At 32.5% G+C, this 17,456-nt stretch overlaps 1 protein-coding gene across 9 annotated transcripts in view; it reads left to right on the top strand.

The window, feature by feature from the left end:
• Positions 1–999: 999 nt before the first annotated feature.
• The window catches only part of LOC136037351 (zinc finger protein OZF-like), a 31,537-nt gene continuing 15,080 nt past the window's right edge, over positions 1,000–17,456 (top strand). For 2 of the 9 annotated variants that reach the window (XM_065720034.1, XM_065720036.1), the window contains exons 1-4: positions 3,025–3,166; positions 7,906–8,047; positions 12,381–12,482; positions 15,729–15,952. In XM_065720034.1, the coding sequence (XP_065576106.1) occupies positions 8,002–8,047; positions 12,381–12,482; positions 15,729–15,952 (372 nt within the window). In that variant the 5' untranslated portion in view covers positions 3,025–3,166; positions 7,906–8,001. Of the gene's footprint in view, positions 1,145–1,359; positions 3,167–4,167; positions 4,227–7,905; positions 8,048–12,380; positions 12,483–15,728; positions 15,953–17,456 lie in introns of those variants that run through there. The other 7 variants (XM_065720029.1, XM_065720032.1, XM_065720031.1 and 4 more) reach the window with 7 other exon arrangements.

The raw sequence follows: 17,456 nt of genomic DNA, 5'->3' as shown, positions 1-17,456 counted from the left end.
CAATGTGGAAGATGATTGGAATAATTTTAGGAAAACAATTTGTGAAGTTGCTGATGATGTCTTTGAGAAGAAAGTTAAAACTGCAGCTATGAATATTAGTGAAAAAGTCAATGGGCACTGTCAGGGCTTTTACCGCCATGTATTTATCCGTGTTTACCCCGATTTTCTTACCCATGCCACGGGTATTGGAAATGTCATAGATTTACATTAAAAAAACATGGGCTTCACTTGAAAAGATGAAGTTTTCGAAGGATTCACGAGTTTTAATATTTTTATGCCAGAATCTTTTGGTACGGATAATATTAACTTAAAAAATGACACAAATAGTAAAAAAAAGTCACAATTACTGTTTGGGCTGTACTGCAAAACTGGTGTAACATGAGCTGTGTTTTCGAAGATGGAATTTTCGAAGGAATCACGAGTTTTAATATTTTTATGCCAGAATTTTTTGGTACGGATAATATTAACTTAAAAATGGCACAAATAGTAAAAAAAAGTCACAATTACTGTTTGGGCTGTACTGCAAAACTGGTGTAACATGAGCTGTGTTTTCGAAGATGGAGTTTTCGAAGGAATCACGAGTTTTAATATTTTTATGCCAGAATTTTTTGGTACAGCTAACATTAACTTAAAAATGACACAAATAGTAAAACAAAGTCACAATTACTGTTTGGGCTCTACTGCAAAACTGGTGTAACATGAGCTGTGTTTTCAGCACAGATATAAAGTATTGTCATACCTCTTGTTTGTGGTTTTCAGGCACCGGGTTTGAAGCGTGTTTTGAGCGGGTTCGATAAAAATAGTTTTCAGGTTCGTCTTCTTCGATCCGGCAAAACTTTAAAGCGTTTTCATGCTACGGGGTACGTGTGTATTGGACATGGGTTCTTTAAAATTGTAATTTCTAAGAATAGCATGATTTAACACGGGTTTTGAGAAGACAATCACGGTGTTGAAGTTGGCATTCAAAACGATGATCTGCCGAACCTTTGTTCAATTCCCAGTTGGATGTGGATGGTGTGAAAACAAGGCTGAAGATTATTGAACAGCAGACGGCTCGCCTTCGCCCGCCTTAAATTCAAAACTTTCAACATGTTTCCAATGCTTGCTGTTAGGCTATTTCTCTTAATTTTGGTAAATTTTGAAGGTCAATATGGTAAATTTTGGCCGAGTCACGACGTAGGCAATACTGCTCCTAAACCAATGAACATAGGCTATACAAGATTCCATAACTTACCAACACTCGGTAACATTATAGCTAATTGACTTCTTGCTATCTCAGAAAGGGTTTAGGTTAGGAAAATGACACTTTCAGGGGTGGGTCGACAGGCTAAAGTATGTTCCATAAAAATATTTTAAAGCACCCATCTCTGCTCCTTCTCCCTCTAGATGGCTCTGAAATTTGTCTACATGACAGGTGTATTCCTATTGAAATTTTGACAAAACAACATTTTACCTTAATTTTCAGTTACTAGTTGCTTTTTCTCTGCCTTTAGTCCTGAAACGCAATTCCTGTTATTTGAGCAGAATTCTGAACCATATCAATGTTTTTTTTTCAAAATTTAGGAAATGTTTTTGCATATCTGTAAAACCTTATTAAATTGAATTGAGCAAAGTTATGAAGCTAAAAACAGTTTGGTTGTACTTCAATTAAGCAGAAGATCTATTTTGCAAGGTTTCACTTTTATAACACACATATTTTAAAGTTCATCAAAGGTCAGGGCCCTCTAGAGGGAGAAGGAGTAGAGGTAGTTGCTTCAAATTACCTTCCCAGGACATACTTTAGTCTGTAGATTCATCCCTGGAAGTTTTTTTTCCTAACATAAACCCTTTCTGATAGCCTATAGCAAGAAGTCAATTAACTAGAATTTTACCAAACACACTACTAGCTTTCTCTTTCATGTAATTTATATTTATCATTTTTTAGAATTTCTTTTTCATGTTGCACCAAGATGTAAAGTTAAAGAGCTGGTAAATTTTCTGGTTACCTCACTAATGAGTAGAGACAGACTTATTGTTTTGTGGTACATGAGAATAAATTCTAATTTAGTTACTTTTTGTTTTCTTGGAAAGGACTTATGTTAGGATAATGAAACTTTCAAAGATAGGTCTACATACTAAAGTTTCGGTAAATATATCATTTTTAAAATTATTGACTTATCAATAAGTGAACATACCAATCAATGCCTTTTTTTCTTCTCTTTGCAAATATAATAATTGCTTCTATAGCAAATTCAAAATTAAGCACTTTTTGGGCTCTTAAGAATGACAAATTTCAATTAAAGTATGAGCTATTGATTGTCTTCAACAAAATAATCTCAGTGCCAAATAATTTCTCAGTGCCAAAACTACTTATAATAAGGTTAGGTTAAGTTAGGTCAAACAGTGATTAAATTTGAATTTGCAATAGAAGTAGGTATTATATTTGTAAAGAGCATAAAAAAGGCACTGAGTGGTTATGTTCACTTTATTGGTAAGTCAAAATATGAACTATAATTTATTTATCAAAGTGTGTCCCATTAAGGTATTTTTTGGAGTACCTACTTCCAATCCTCCCTCTAGAGGTCCCTTATCTTTGATGACCTTTAAATTGTTGTGTAGTAAAAGTGAAACCTTGCAAAATAGAACTTCTACTTAAATGAAGTACAGTAAAACTGAATAAAATTCTATTTTAGCTACTTTTCTCTATCTTGGAAATGGGTTAGGTTAGGAAAAGGAAACTTTCAGGGATGGATCTTTAGGCTAAAGTTTACCCTGGGAAGGTATTTTGAAGTAACCACCTCCACTCCTTTTCCCTCTAGAGGGTCCTGACCTTTGATGGACTTCACTTTTACCTGTCATAAAAGTGAAATGCTGCAAAATAATTCTTCTGCTTAATTGAGGTACAACAGACTTGTTTTCAGCTGCAAAACTTTGCTCAATCCCAATTAATAGTAAGATTTTGAAGATATATTTATATTTTTCCTAAAAACAAAACAAAAAACAATGATATGGCTTAAAATTCTGCTCAAATATCAGGAATTACATTTTCATAAATAAACCCTGAGAAAAACAAAATGATCAGCCTTACTGAAAATTAAGGTAAAATGTTGTTTTGTCAAAATTTCAATAGGTATAGACCTGTCACATGGACAAATTTCAGGACCCTCTAAAGGGAGAAGGAGTGGAGGTAGGTACTTGAAAATACCTCCCCAGGGTATACTTTACCCTTTAGACCCATCCCTGAAAGTTTTATTTTCTCAACCTAACCCCTTTCCAAGATTCAGTCTTACCTAAAACTCTTTTCAGTTTCACAACTTTGCACAATAGCAATTTATGAGATTTCAAGGATCTACAAATACAGATCCTAAATTAAGAAAAGCCCATTGATATGGCTTAAAATTCTACTCAAATAATAGTAATTGCATTTCTCAGAACTAAAACCAGAGAAAAAGAGACTGAAAAGCAAAAATTAAGGTACAGTATTGTTGTTTTCTAAATTTGAATACCTAATAGACATGCCAAGTAGGTAAATTTCAAAGGCTTAGAAATTGGAAGAAGGTTGACACAGTAGCTTTCCAATACCTTCCCAGAGTATGCTTTTGGCCCTGGTTTCATTGCTAAAAGTTTCATTTCCTAACCTAACCCATTTCCAAGATAGCCAAAAGTAGATGGTCTAGATTTTACAACTTTCAGTAATGAATCCAGGGCCAAAAACATACTGTGGGAAGGTATTGTCAAGCTTTAATGTTAACCCTCTCTTGATCTCTTAGTGTCAAAAATTTGCCTGTATATTGAATTATTTGGTAAAACAACATTTTGCCCTCATTCTCTGTTTTTTTTTTTTCTCTGGTTTTAGTTCTGAAAATGCAATTCTTGCTATTTGAGTAGAAATTTAAGCTATATTGGTAGTTTTTTTTCCTAAATTTAGGAAATATTTTTGCAGGTTTTTGGAGCCTCATAAATTGAGATTGAGCAAAGTTGTAAGACTGAAAGCAGTTTTCTGGTACTTCATTTAAGCAAAAGATCTATTTTACAAGGTTATGCAGTAAATTTCCAGTTTAGCTAAATTTTGCTACCTTGGATAGGCGCTAGGTTAGGAAAATGAAAATTTTGGGGATAGGTCTATAGACTAAAGTATGTCCTGGGAAGGTGTTTTGAAATACCTACCTCAACTCCTTCTCCACCTAGAGCCCAGTGATTTTTGAAGACCTTTGAAAATTTTATCTCATGAAAGTGAACACCAGTAGGTACAGAGCTAGTACAGTTCACACCAATCACCTTCCCCAAAATCAGGATCTTCTGAGAAGATAGGCTAGCTAAAAAAAGACTATTTCTCTAAAATCAGAATATTGTCCTGAATCAAAAAATAATTTGTGTGAGAATAAACATTACTCCCTCCTCTGTATTGTGCAAGCATATACACTCTATTCTACATATTTTCTTAAAATTACCTACAACATAAGGTTGTGATGACCTCCTTTAGCTTTCCGGCTGTTGATGGTTTAACAATTTCAGTTAATTTTAAGTCCCTATTGTGCCTTTAGTCAACATTGGCCCAATATTTGTTTATTCCAAGATTGAATGAGCTTACACTGGCTGCTAAGACTCCATTTTGATAATTCATTACCAGCCAATCACCCCCCCCCCCTCTCTCCAATGTTGTAATATAGACCTAGGGCAGAGGCTCCCAACCAATTTTGCACCATGTCCCACCTCAGTATTTTTAAAATCTTGATGCTCCCCATGTAATGTTTAAATTTTGTCACCCAAAATATAATCTGTATTCACCTTAAGGAAATTTAAAAGGTCATCAACTTAGTATCTTTTTTTAGTTATCCTCTTTTTGTATGCAACATCTTTCATACAATGCATGACATTATTACAATACTATTATTTATATGTTTTGCTCTTTAAATGTATGATAATTTGACATCATTTACATGAATTTTTTTTAGTTATGGCTCAATAGCATTTTCAGCCAAAGGGAGGACATCCTTCCATGACCCACCAAAATATTCCCATGCCCCAACAGTGAGGCATGTGCCCTATGTTGGGAATCATAGCCCTAGGTTATGTAAAAAAAAATAATATAGTAATATTATAAAGGGTTTAATTTAAAGTGCTGATATTACATGGGTTAAACAAGTGAAAGATTAATATAGAGGTATGCAGTTCATAATGTCCAATATTCTCTGTAATAGAATCATTTTAGGGGTGGATGGGTCTGACTTTATTGAATAGATTCCCTAGAGAGTGTTCCTAAGACCAAGTGATTGATACCTTGTTTCTGGGTGCATAAGCAAAGACGGTTTAATAAACAATAGTTTTATTTCAGGACTTACATATAAATTGTCTGGTAAAAACACTTCGACAATTAGTGTATTAAAACATGCAAAAAACTTAGGCTTAGAGACAAGTTTATATTGCTTCGAAATTCTCTTAAAACAAGTACTTGACACTCATCTAAAACTTGACTGTCCTACCAAAGCTTTCTATTTGACGTACCTATATCCTGCTCTTTTGGGATGCTTGACCTCTCCCCAAAAGGATATGCCGCCTTTGCAGTAATACTGGTATTTAGCATCTTGATAAGATGCTATTTAGCATCTTGATAAGATACTATTCTTTTATAGAAATGATAAATAAATAATCTTTATTCTTTCCCTTTATCACAATACAATAACATGGGTATCATTAAACAAAAAAAGGGAAAGATGCAACATAAAGAACACACATGATGAGCTATCACTTCGAATTAACAAGACTTATCTATTTGCTATTTTTTGCTTTAAGCCACGATTTTGCTCTTCATCTTGACAAGAGGTTTTTTTTATGAAGTGCACTTAAGTCACAAAAAGCTGGTTGACTCCAAAAAGCTAGTCTTTTTATTGTATTTATTGGCTAGTGCATCGAATAATTCAAGAAAAATCTTTCTCTTTTACTATTTCGAAATCGGATGGCAAAAGTAACAAATATTGAAACTTTGCATTTTGCAGGGAAAATTGTAAGGCTGTATGTCACATATCCCCTTCCCATTGTAGAATGATGTCCTCATCATTCAGACTAATCTCCCATTGTTATGATAGTTTATCTTAAGCTTAAAAAAATTTGAAGTTTGATATTGTTTATTAATGTTTTAAAATTCATCCTTATATTTCCTTCACTGCAGAATGGCTTTTGATCTAAATCTACAGAACCATGCTTATTTGTGTGTATTATTTTTATTTTTACACCCGGAACTATGATAATTGATTAATATTAATTTCAATTTAACTCCATAAAGCTTATACTCCTACACCTTACATTAATATAATATACTTGAACATAACCACAAGTTTACACTGTGAATACCTAGTTTCAATCGTTTTTTCTGAAGTCATGCTTATTTTTGTTAAAAGTAATTTTAATTCAACTTTACTTCCAATTGATTCAAGGTATTCAAAAATATTAAAGCATAATAGTTAGGTTAAATTTACATCACAATTAAAAACACTTGTCAGTTTTATAATATTCTGCAAATTACTACTGGCATATTTGTCACAATTCTTCACTAAGCTAATTTATAGTATTTTTTAAATCACTACTGCCACATTCTTTTTATGATTCATCACGTTTTTTATGTCTCTTTCTTTTACATCTATAGTAAAGATGTCATTATTAATCTGGCTACTGATGTCAGTAAGTTCGAGTTCGCACTATTTACCCTGGCGGGGGGAACCCTATCATATGACCTAGTAGATCCCACAAGGTGGAAAAATATTCTAGATGAAATAAAGACCCAATTAATATTTTACCTCCATTTGCCAGTAGCACCAGAAGCAGCAAACTTCTTTTTATATTATACCAAACTAAAGGTGCATATCACCAAAATTAATGAACAACTTTTCGCTATAGTAACAATTCCTCTAATCAGTCAACAGTCTATATACGATTTATATAAAATATCTAGCTTTCCTGTTAACATTAAAGAGCTCCATCATGAGCATAGGGTCAGAACCAGAATACATGCTCATTGCTCAGGACAGAAGAAAATATGCTCTAGGAAACGTCCACAACTGAAATCATCTTGCAATCCACTTGAAAGCCTGAGGTCAGGGGGTTCAAGGTGGGGTGATACTTTTTATTTGGTTTGTTACATTAATCAATCTTCTTACTTTTTTAAGATCAGCCAGGATCGACCTAGCTCTAAATGGGTACCTGGGGAAGTCAGGGGGAAAACATGGGAAGTGTTGGATGATTTGTCCCCAAACCCCTGCTGAAGGCATCAAATCAGTAGATTGGTACCTGTACAACACAGATCATTGGTTAGTAATCAAAAAAGTTGTTTTCTTTATACCAAAACGAGACATATTTCGGATCAAAATTATCTTGGCTAAAGAATTGAATTTTATTTGATTGTCCAGGAATATAATTGCAGGAATTAATCCAGAACTAATTCAACAGTTCACTCATTCATATTCATTGGTCTTCATTCATAAATCAAACTGAAAATCATTAAGGTAAAACAGAAAGGAATTTAGAAAAGCAATAAGACAAGACATCTTAGTCTGTTCGAAATATTGCTACAAACTGATATCATTGGTCCATCTTTACATCATCTAGCTCACTTTTCTTTAGAATTTTCTTTCTAGGGGAAGAAGTTATGGTTCATTTACACAGTGTGGGGATCTGTCAAGATTTAGCAATCCCAAGTAATCCTCTTTCATTTCATTACAAATTTTTCTGAATTTTGAATAATTGTTTTAATTAGGGAACTTGTTATACTGAATTCAAGCCTTCTTATGAATTTTTGCTCTTGGGTTCTCCGATTATAGGTTAGGGAAGGTGAGAGGCCTTGATGAAGGAGGAAAAAAGTGTGGACCAGATTTGCATTAAGTTCACTCTACAGTTAAAGACAATATTTATTTTGAAGTCCTTGTTTTACAGGAATTGTGTGGTTCATTTGTCTTTGAAAGAGGAGCAGATTCTATTTGAGTTGATTGAGCCCTAGCTTTTTTGAAAGAAGAATTTTATTTCCTAGAAATGACAGAAAACATTACATTCGTTGAGGTTCCACTAATTGAGGGAGGTAAGTCAAACTGTTTGTTTCCTTTATGTTTTTCTTAGTTGTCATAAATTTTCTTGCTTTTAAATCTATTTCTTTCAGATACATGTTGTCTTCAAATATCTTTTAAATTTTTTTCTTACGTTTTTTTGTGTTTATTAAGAGTAACATCTCTTTTTCTTTTGATTTTTCATGTGAAGCTAAAATATTATGACTTATATTATTACGAATATAATACTTTTTTTTTTACTTTTCACTATTTTAATTCAAATTTTGCCCATATATTTAATATTCACTCCCCAGTTGCCACTTTTGACATAATGCTATTTTGTTATTGCTGGGACTTCCACTGCTGGGATTGTATTGGTTATGTATGCAACTGTTGTTAGAGGTTACAAAGAAACTTTGGTGAAAATAAAACGTTTTAATCCGAATATGGTTCTTATTTGTTTAGATTTCAGGTTTTGTATTTTTCCCAGATTTGTGATTAACTGTCTAAAAATCCATTTATAAACCCCCCCCCCCCCCAAACTATTTACATAGTGTAGAATTACATATTGCTTTACGCTGGGTGAAGTTAAGATGCATACTGATGACTTCTCTGTGTAAAAATTGAAAATGTTTGAAACTGAATATTAAGCATGAATCAACATGTTTAATCAGTTAGAAAATACCACAAGCTGGAAGAAGCAGATAATTGCTGAAAGCTGATAAATATGTCCAATTTAATGCATATCAGTAAAGATACAACTGCTAAAACATGTTATAATAAAAAAAATCTGCACTTATAGCCACCACACTTTTATAAATGACAAATACAGTCAAATTTTAGCGAGTCAAATTTTAAAACAGACAGGTCACACTTCAAGCATAATAGAGTTTGGAGCTAGCAACCAAGAGCAATCTTAGATCTTATATGCTGCTAGATGAAAATGGCTCTCAGATATAAAGCATAGGAGGCATTTGGTCATAATGGCTGGTGTATTTCAAAGAAACACTTAATCTAGATATCTTTCCAAACTTATATGTGCTTCACCTGTTATCTGTTCTAGTGTCAGATTCCATTTCACTTCTCCTTGGCTCGGAGGTGGTTTACAGCCGTCCTGGCTGAGTGGTTGGCGCGCTGGTGTGTGAATTCTGTGTCCAAGGGACACGGGTTCAATCCCAGTTGTGACCAGTTATTTAATTTGGGATGGGAGTCAGTGGCGTGACTCTGTAAGCTCAGCCAGAGCCGAGCCAGCTCTAAATGGGTACCTGGAGAAATCTGGGGAAGGTAAGCAGGAAGGGTGTGTGAAAGCAGAGGATGGTTGGCCCCCAACCCCCCATTCTACTTCCTGGCTGAAGGGCCATGAAACAGAGATCAGCACCGCCGGTTTGGACCTTAAGGGTCTAGTGCCGTCTCACTTACTTACTTACTTACTTACTAGACACCTTCTGAACCCTGAAGAAAAATAAGCCCCTGGCCTGGAAGGAATTCAAGTAGAATTACTGTAAGTCTGCAGTGAACGTTTTAACCTTCTACAAATTTTCCTCACAAGCCTGTATATACTGCCTGAGTAAACAGACATGTCATGATTTCATATTGCAAAGCCACAATTGCTCCACTATGCAAAAAAGAGTCAAAGGATCCTTTCAATGATTTCCATTCTTTTAGCCTTAGAAATCAGAAAGAGAAAATCATGAATTATATTATACTCCAGATGATCAGGGCTGTGTTTTCCTCAGTAATCTAAGAATACCAAGTAGGTTTCATTCCAGTACACTAATTTTTAACAGTTCACCAGAAATTAGAAAAATATCTGGTGTTTGGCAACAGCCTTTACCAATGCTTTATCAACTTTAAACAGGAATTGACTATTTAAAGAAATGACCAGCAGTAGGCCTATATTCTCTAATACGGAATTCCACAAAACCTAGTTGTTTGTATCTAGATATGTTCATTAAATTTAGAATTTGTGTCAAGACTAGCGAAGGTTTCGATGACAGCTTTCAGATGAACATATCATCTGAACATATCATCCTGTTCAGATGAACAGGATTAATTCAAGGATGCCTTATTCTTCCACAGTTTTTTAGCTTCGTTTTTTGACAATCAACCTCTCAAACGCTTCAACGCCTAAATCAGTCTTTAAATGCCTTACAATTTTACAAATAATTCCCATCAAGATTCCAGCTCCAGCAAGTTCGGATTCTTGGTAATATTGGACGGATGAATCAGTCCTGTTTACAAAAAATCAATTGCGAAATAAGAGATCACAACTTTTTCTCAAAGATCACATAATATTTCTCCAAAGAGATTGTAACATAAGTTTGCAAATTACCGCCGCCCGTGCCTTTTCTGTCTAATAGAAGACTTTAAGGCAAACAGAAGGGGAATGCTCGCCAATTTGAAGAAAGGGGCCCCTTGAGACCTTCAACTATGGACGAGACTTAAGTTAAGTAAGTTAACCAAATCGCTAAGTTCAGTTCATTTTGGTGACACTGGCTTATGTTTCCAAAAATAAATAAAATATGATTAAAGTTCACCACATGTGATCAAACTCAAATAATTTGCAATGCAGGTAATTTGTGTGTGGGTATTTTGAAAAGCTCGTTGAGCCAAATGAATATCAATTAAATATTAATAAAAAAAACCTGTGAGACATTTTATATAAATCGCTAAGTCAAGTGAGTTTTTACTGGTTTTTGATAAATATATTATAAAAAACTACAAGTTCACGGCTACTTAAATTAGTTATTACACCCAAGTCATTGCCCCAGTGGCTATGAACGTTTGTATAAAGTGTTTAGTGACTGGTTTCATTCGAAATTTCAGTAGTGACACAACCTATTTTATAGATTTAGGAATTTACCTTATTGGGTTAGAACCCCCATGAAACGCCTTATTTAATTGACTAAATGTAGCTATATATTAGACTTTATACCTATATAGAAAGCATAGATATGCGTTAAGATACCTTTAAAAAGCGTGAATCTTCTTCTGACTCGCCGTTCTGGGAAAAACTACTACTTTAAAACTATTAACTCATAAAATATTTTTAACTTTATGTTTTGCTCTTAGTTAACACTTCATGTACAATCAAATGCTATAAATCTTGAAAAAGAAATAAATTTAAGAAAGTAATTATTTCTTATAAAAGAATTGCAGTTTAGTCTTTATAAGGAGCTTTTTAGTGTGTCTTCCTAAGTAAAAGAACAAAAAAAACAAAACGAAAACAACTAAATGTTAATGCCCTAGTTAGATTTATTCGAAAGAAATCAAATGTCTAATTTGCAAACAAACTACTAGAAATACTCAAAGTATTAATCTTGTTATATATACAAATTGCTGCATTCATAGAACTGCCCGACAGTATTGCAATCAGTTTGGGATCAATTGTTTATTTTAATTGTTTTATTTAAATTTATTTATTTTAATTTATTTATTTTATTTATTTTAATTGTTTTGTTTTATTAATTGTTTTATTTATTGTTTATTTTAAGGTTATTTTAAGTCTGCTTGGTTCTTTATTTGTTACTGTTTTTAGGTTTGACGCAAGATTTTGTTTGATTGGGAATGTTTTTCATATTTTCATTGAGTAGTTTATATGGAATATACTTGATTCAACGGAAAACACCATAAATTCTTGTGACATTTGAGGTTAGGATTCAGTATTCTCTTCTGGTCTGTTGCATTGGATTACCGATGCGTTTTGACTACTAAGGTACTTGTGTCGGATCGATTGTGTGCTACTACTGCTGAGTTTTAACTCTGGCTTCTATATTAACAAAATGGAATCAAACCTACTACGGCACCTCAAGACTCTGGTCTATTGTTATTTGATCTTGACTTGTTTTCAAAATGTATGGTTAATCAGGAGTGGAATGAAACCCAATTGCAAAGAACACAGACAAACTAGCAAACACAGATGGACCATAAACGAGGACAACGTCTTATTAGACATTAATAAAAAAAAGCACCAATACCTTTTTTATGGTGATTTCCCTATCGAATTGCAGTATGTTTTTTTTTTTTTTCATTTGAGAGTGACAATTAAGGATTTCAAGTGTCTCAAGTCAGGATTGTTTTAATCATTTTTCTCAAAAGTTCATCCACTAACGATTTAATTTTGCTATGATTTTATATAGCCAAACTTTTTGATTTGCAGACTGATGTATCCTGCTTATTGTATTTTTGTTGCTCAGTATTAAAAAAATGAAAATCAATCCACAAAATTAAGCCTAGTGAAATGTATTTCTTCATATTCTTCAATTTAAATGTAAGATGGCTTCTAAAAATAATAATTTGTGTTTTTATTATATGAGCAAGTTCAATATGTTCTGTCAGTTCTATTGATGTATATTTTTCTTCTTCCAGAGATCGAACAAGAACAACCTACCTGTATTTTGTCATATAACCGTAAAGAAATTTTTGAGAGAAAGCCTAATTCACCGGCGACTTTAAAGGACAGAAATGAAGGTTTGTTTGTTTGATAAGTTAAAAAATTTCAGGAGTCATGGTTATGTTTTCCTAATTTTTAACTTATTAAATCTTATTGCTGGTGGAAATAACTCGTAAGCTATTTACTTCCGGCTGACTTCTATCTAAAAATTGAACCTTCTCTTTGGAAAACCATATATACTTCTCATTGTAACTGATTCAATAAAAAACTTATTAAATGAAATATTTATGTATGTTGTTTTGCCCAAATATTCAGCTTCCCTAAATCCTGCTGTCTAAATGCTAGATTGTTTATTGGCTAATATGCAATATATATTATTCTTGTATTCTCAATGTATGCTGTTCCCTCCTCAACACCCCGCTCCTTTACGCTGAAGTTTTTTACTGTTTTAAAAAGTTGAGTTGAGAGGAAGAGTCAAACTTTAGCGTAAAGAGCGGGGCGTTGAGGAGGGAACAGCCCCTTTCATATACAGAGTAATTTCCGTTCGTTTTAAGTTTTAATGTCGCTCCTTACTTTCAGTTAAAAAACTTGTTTTTTTTTTGTATTTAATACATGAAGAAAAAGAAAGCGATTTTCCAGTCGGAGGTTCTTCATCATAATAATATTTTGTTTATGGACGCTTCGTCTAAGGTTCAGTCAATAAAAAGACACTCTGGAAAGCTCTAAAGAATTATTGAATCTTCCAAAAAGAATAAACCTTCACTTATGGAATCTGAATTTCATTTTGGTGACCTTTCGAATTCGTGTGGTAATCCTAAATAACTTCTGCGTGTTGTACACATTTTGAATATTTCTTTCAGTTTGCATGATCTTTCTATTCCCTTGTATTCTTTATTGAATGTATTCCGTAAATTAAAACCGAAATCTTTTCAAGATGAGGATGGGACACACTCAAATCATATCGGCTCCCACTTCTTTTCTTCTTCTTCTTTTGGAATTCTTTAATTTTATCCTCAAGTCTGGTAATGACCCTTCATCTTTCAAGGTGGGGGTGGTAACTTCTATTCCAAAATCCGGTAAAAGAAATATCAGATCGGGTGGCTCTTATAGACCGATAACAAAGGGTTCTATAATTGGCAAGCTTTTTTGAATTGTGCATAAAGGGTCTTTTTGAGCTTTTGGATGCTGGTCTTAACCAAGTAGTCTTCAAATGAGGAATGGGTTGTGACTATGCCCAAGCAACTTTTGATACAATTATCAGTCAGTCAAGGTCTCCTGGCTCCCTACTTTATATAATGTTGATTGATATAAAAGGAGCCTTGGACAATATTTCACATGCTTCTGCTTTTCAGCCCTAATTATTGGTTGGATCCCCTTTCTGTGGTTACAGTTCTTTGATCCTGGTAGGGGGGGGGGGCTTAGAAAAAAAATTGCTGCTTCTGATTCTTTTTCTATTATAATTTCTGTCGGTCCTGGAGTTAGACAAGGTGGAGTTTTATCCCCTAACATATTTTTATTTTGTTAACTATGGATACTCTATGTTCACTATCCACAACTTTCATCTTTCAGAGGCGGGATATGTCTTTTGTTGCACATGCTGATGATATTGTTATATTGAGTCGTTCGAAAGCTAGTTTAACCGATGATTTTAATACCCTTTCCAGTAAGCTTAAAAATAAGACCTTTCTATCAGTGTTAAAAAACTTCAATATTTTCCAATTAATGACAATAACCGAACTGAACTAATTTACAACAAGAGTACTTCATTTTTGGTTTCTAATGCTGTTCTTTATCTGGGGTTACCTTATGGTGCTTAAGCTCGGAAGTTCAATGTCCAAGCTAATTTTTGAGTGTTTAAGGAAAAAATAGAAAGGCATTTGGTTAAAAAATACAGCTTCGAGGTATCCTCGTGATATTTCTCTTTTTAACGCAGATTTTAAAATCTGCGATTTTTCTTCAATTCACATTTGCTATTTTTGGTGCTGTTAAGTTTTGCCATAATTAGTTTGCGGAATTAGTTTTGAGATTTAAGATTAAAGAGCCGTTGGGATTAGCTAAGATTAAGAGGGATAATTTTTGCCATAAGTCTGGGAGTTCTTTCTTTATGTTGAACGTTTTCCCTTTTTTTCCCAGAATTCAAATAATAATGTTTGATTTTATTTTTTGTTTGGCTTCTATAACGTATTAATTCAGTTATATTATTAAAATCATTTAAAATCAATGTTTTGTTTCGTTTGTTGATGTATTTCATTTTTTTTTGTAATTTAAATTATGTATTTTATAATATCCTCCTCAATTTTGAGGTAAATAAATGAATAAATATTAGAAAAAATAACTATAGAGATTGATTATGCAAAATCGATGTAATTGACACACTCAAGCAGAAAAGTTGAAGTAATGTCCGCTCATACATGCTCTTACCGCTCTTCCTACTTTTTTTGAAACCCGAAGGACTGGAGTCTATGTAAGAATGATGCATTATAATTATATTAATATATAGCATGGTTTTCATGTTTAGTTTTCAAACACTGCGAGTTTTGTCTTTGACTGGTCAGTAGAATGCTTAGTTTTCCCACCTTTTTCCTACATTTTTATGTTATTTATATGTTATTTATTTATAAATAACATATTATGTTATTTTATTTATTATGTTTAATTTATTATAATTTATTATTTATTATGTTTAATTTATTATTTATTATTATTAATTTTATTTATTATGTTATTTATTTATATTATATTTTTTATGTTATTGTTATATTATGTTATTTTTTATGTTATTTATTTTTTATGTTTTTTTTACTTTTTTTTATGTTAAATCGAAATTTACGAATCAATACCAAACGAAAGTCCTTCATATCGTAAGCAAATAGGTGGACAACATTTGGAGCTAGTTTATACTATATTAGAATATAATTTTTGAAGGTGCTTTCAGACTTTTTATACATTTTGTTTTTTTTATTCTTTTCTTGAAAGTGGATATTTTTAATTTTTCCCCCAAAAAAAATACCTTGACAAATTGTTATTTAATGGTTTATAATGTTAAGGAATCAATGATTGTCTACGTTGTTCTAGCATTTCTTTTTTCTATTCAAGCGATTTTTCGTGTGTTTTGGGTCCTAGCATAGATATTAATCGAACTATAACAGTACAAATTAAGTTTAATTTTTCAAAATGAATGAAAATTGATATTACTCGATATCATGCATGTAATACTGTTTAAAACTGTCACTGTTTAGCTGTGAATATTTCATATATGTTAAGGTCAGTAAAATTTTCTTTTTTCTGGTTATATTCATTGTATTATAATGATGAACTTTCAGCATCCCTCAACGGCAACGAAGAGGGTAATTCTAGAGGTGTTAATGGTAAAGCGAAATCCCCCTCTAGGAAAGACAGAGGTGGTAGGTCATGGCATTCTTCTCCAAGGCGGACATCAACCGAATTAGAAATATTAAAAACAGCTTTTTCCCTAACTCCTACGCCCACTAGACATGTTTTTGAACAAATAGCCAATAGAACTGGTCTACCGATGCGAGTTATTAAGGTAATTTCCAAATGTTCTTTGATTTTTTTTGTAGTTGAAGTAGCAGTAGTACTAGTAGTTAGTAGTAATAGTAGTAGTAGTAGTAGCAGTATTGGTATTGATAATAGTGATAGTAGTATTAGTAGTAGTAACAGTAGTAGTGTTTGTGCCCGACTCTTTTTATTAGATAAGTGTCGCTTTTGTTGTCAAAGGCAGTTTAAAGGTAACAATTTTTCAATAGGGAATAAATTCGTTGGTATCAAAGTTTTATTTAGTGTTCTCACGGGCTAGCTAAATCTTGCCACTGATTCATAATTTATTGATGAGGTAACTTCAATTACGGGTTCATCTTCTTGATTGATTATGGGTCGATTGATTAATTGATTAATCAATCTACTTGATTGATTAATTGATTGATTGATTGATTGATTATGGTTTCATCTACTTGATTGATTATGGGTTGATTGATTAATTGATTAATCAATCTACTTGATTGATTGATTGATTATGGGTTCATCTACTTGATTGATTAATTGATTAATCAATCTACTTGATTGATTAATTGATTGATTGATTGATTGATTATGGGTTCATCTACTTTATTGATTATGGGTTGATTGATTAATTGATCAATCAATCTACTTGATTGATTTATTGATTGATTGATTATGGATTCATCTACTTGATTGATTATGGGTTGATTGATTAATTGATTAATCAATCTACTTGATTGATTAATTGATTGATTGATTGATTGATTATGGGTTCATCTACTTGATTGATTATGGGTTGATTGATTAATTGATTAATCTATCTACTTGATTGCTTAATTGATTGATTGATTGATTGATTATGGGTTCATCTACTTGATTGATTATGGGTTGATTGATTGATTGATTAATCAATCTACTTGATTGATTAATTGATTGATTGATTGATTGATTATGGGTCCGTCTACTTGATGGAAATGACACGATGTATTTCATGTTGCTTAATCTATCGAATTGTCTTAGTTGATGACCAGCCTGTTCTTTTCAGTACTGACGTATGTAATCGAATTGTTTCGGTGTTTAGTATTAAGATTTGTTGATTGTAATACTTGCCTATATTATTTAATCTTTTTGGTCTAGTAAATTTAAAGTTGTGTCCAGGAATATTTTGACCCATTCCCAAACTCGCAGTTCATAACTTGACTTGCGCAATAATAGCTCATTGGTTAGTAGTACGATTGACATCAGTCACAGCTGTGGTCAACATTAGTCGTGTTAGGTTTTTCCATTCTCATCAAACAATTTAAGATCTACTCATTGGTCTAACCTTTCTTTCTCATTATATCTAAGATGCTTTTCAACCTGAAATGGTTAGCCTACTTCCCCTCTTTTCAATTAATAATAATAATTGAAATTAGTAATTAATAATAATAATAATATATAATCAATCATTAATATATAATTAATTAATAATAATAAATAATTAATAACAATTATTGATAATAATATAAAAATTAATAATTAATAATTTCAGC

This window comes from Artemia franciscana, chromosome 16 (assembly GCF_032884065.1).
Source record: "Artemia franciscana chromosome 16, ASM3288406v1, whole genome shotgun sequence".
NCBI lineage: Eukaryota > Metazoa > Arthropoda > Branchiopoda > Anostraca > Artemiidae > Artemia > Artemia franciscana.
The sequence above is the reverse complement of the archived record's forward strand: the minus strand, read 5'-3'. Positions and strand labels throughout refer to the sequence as shown.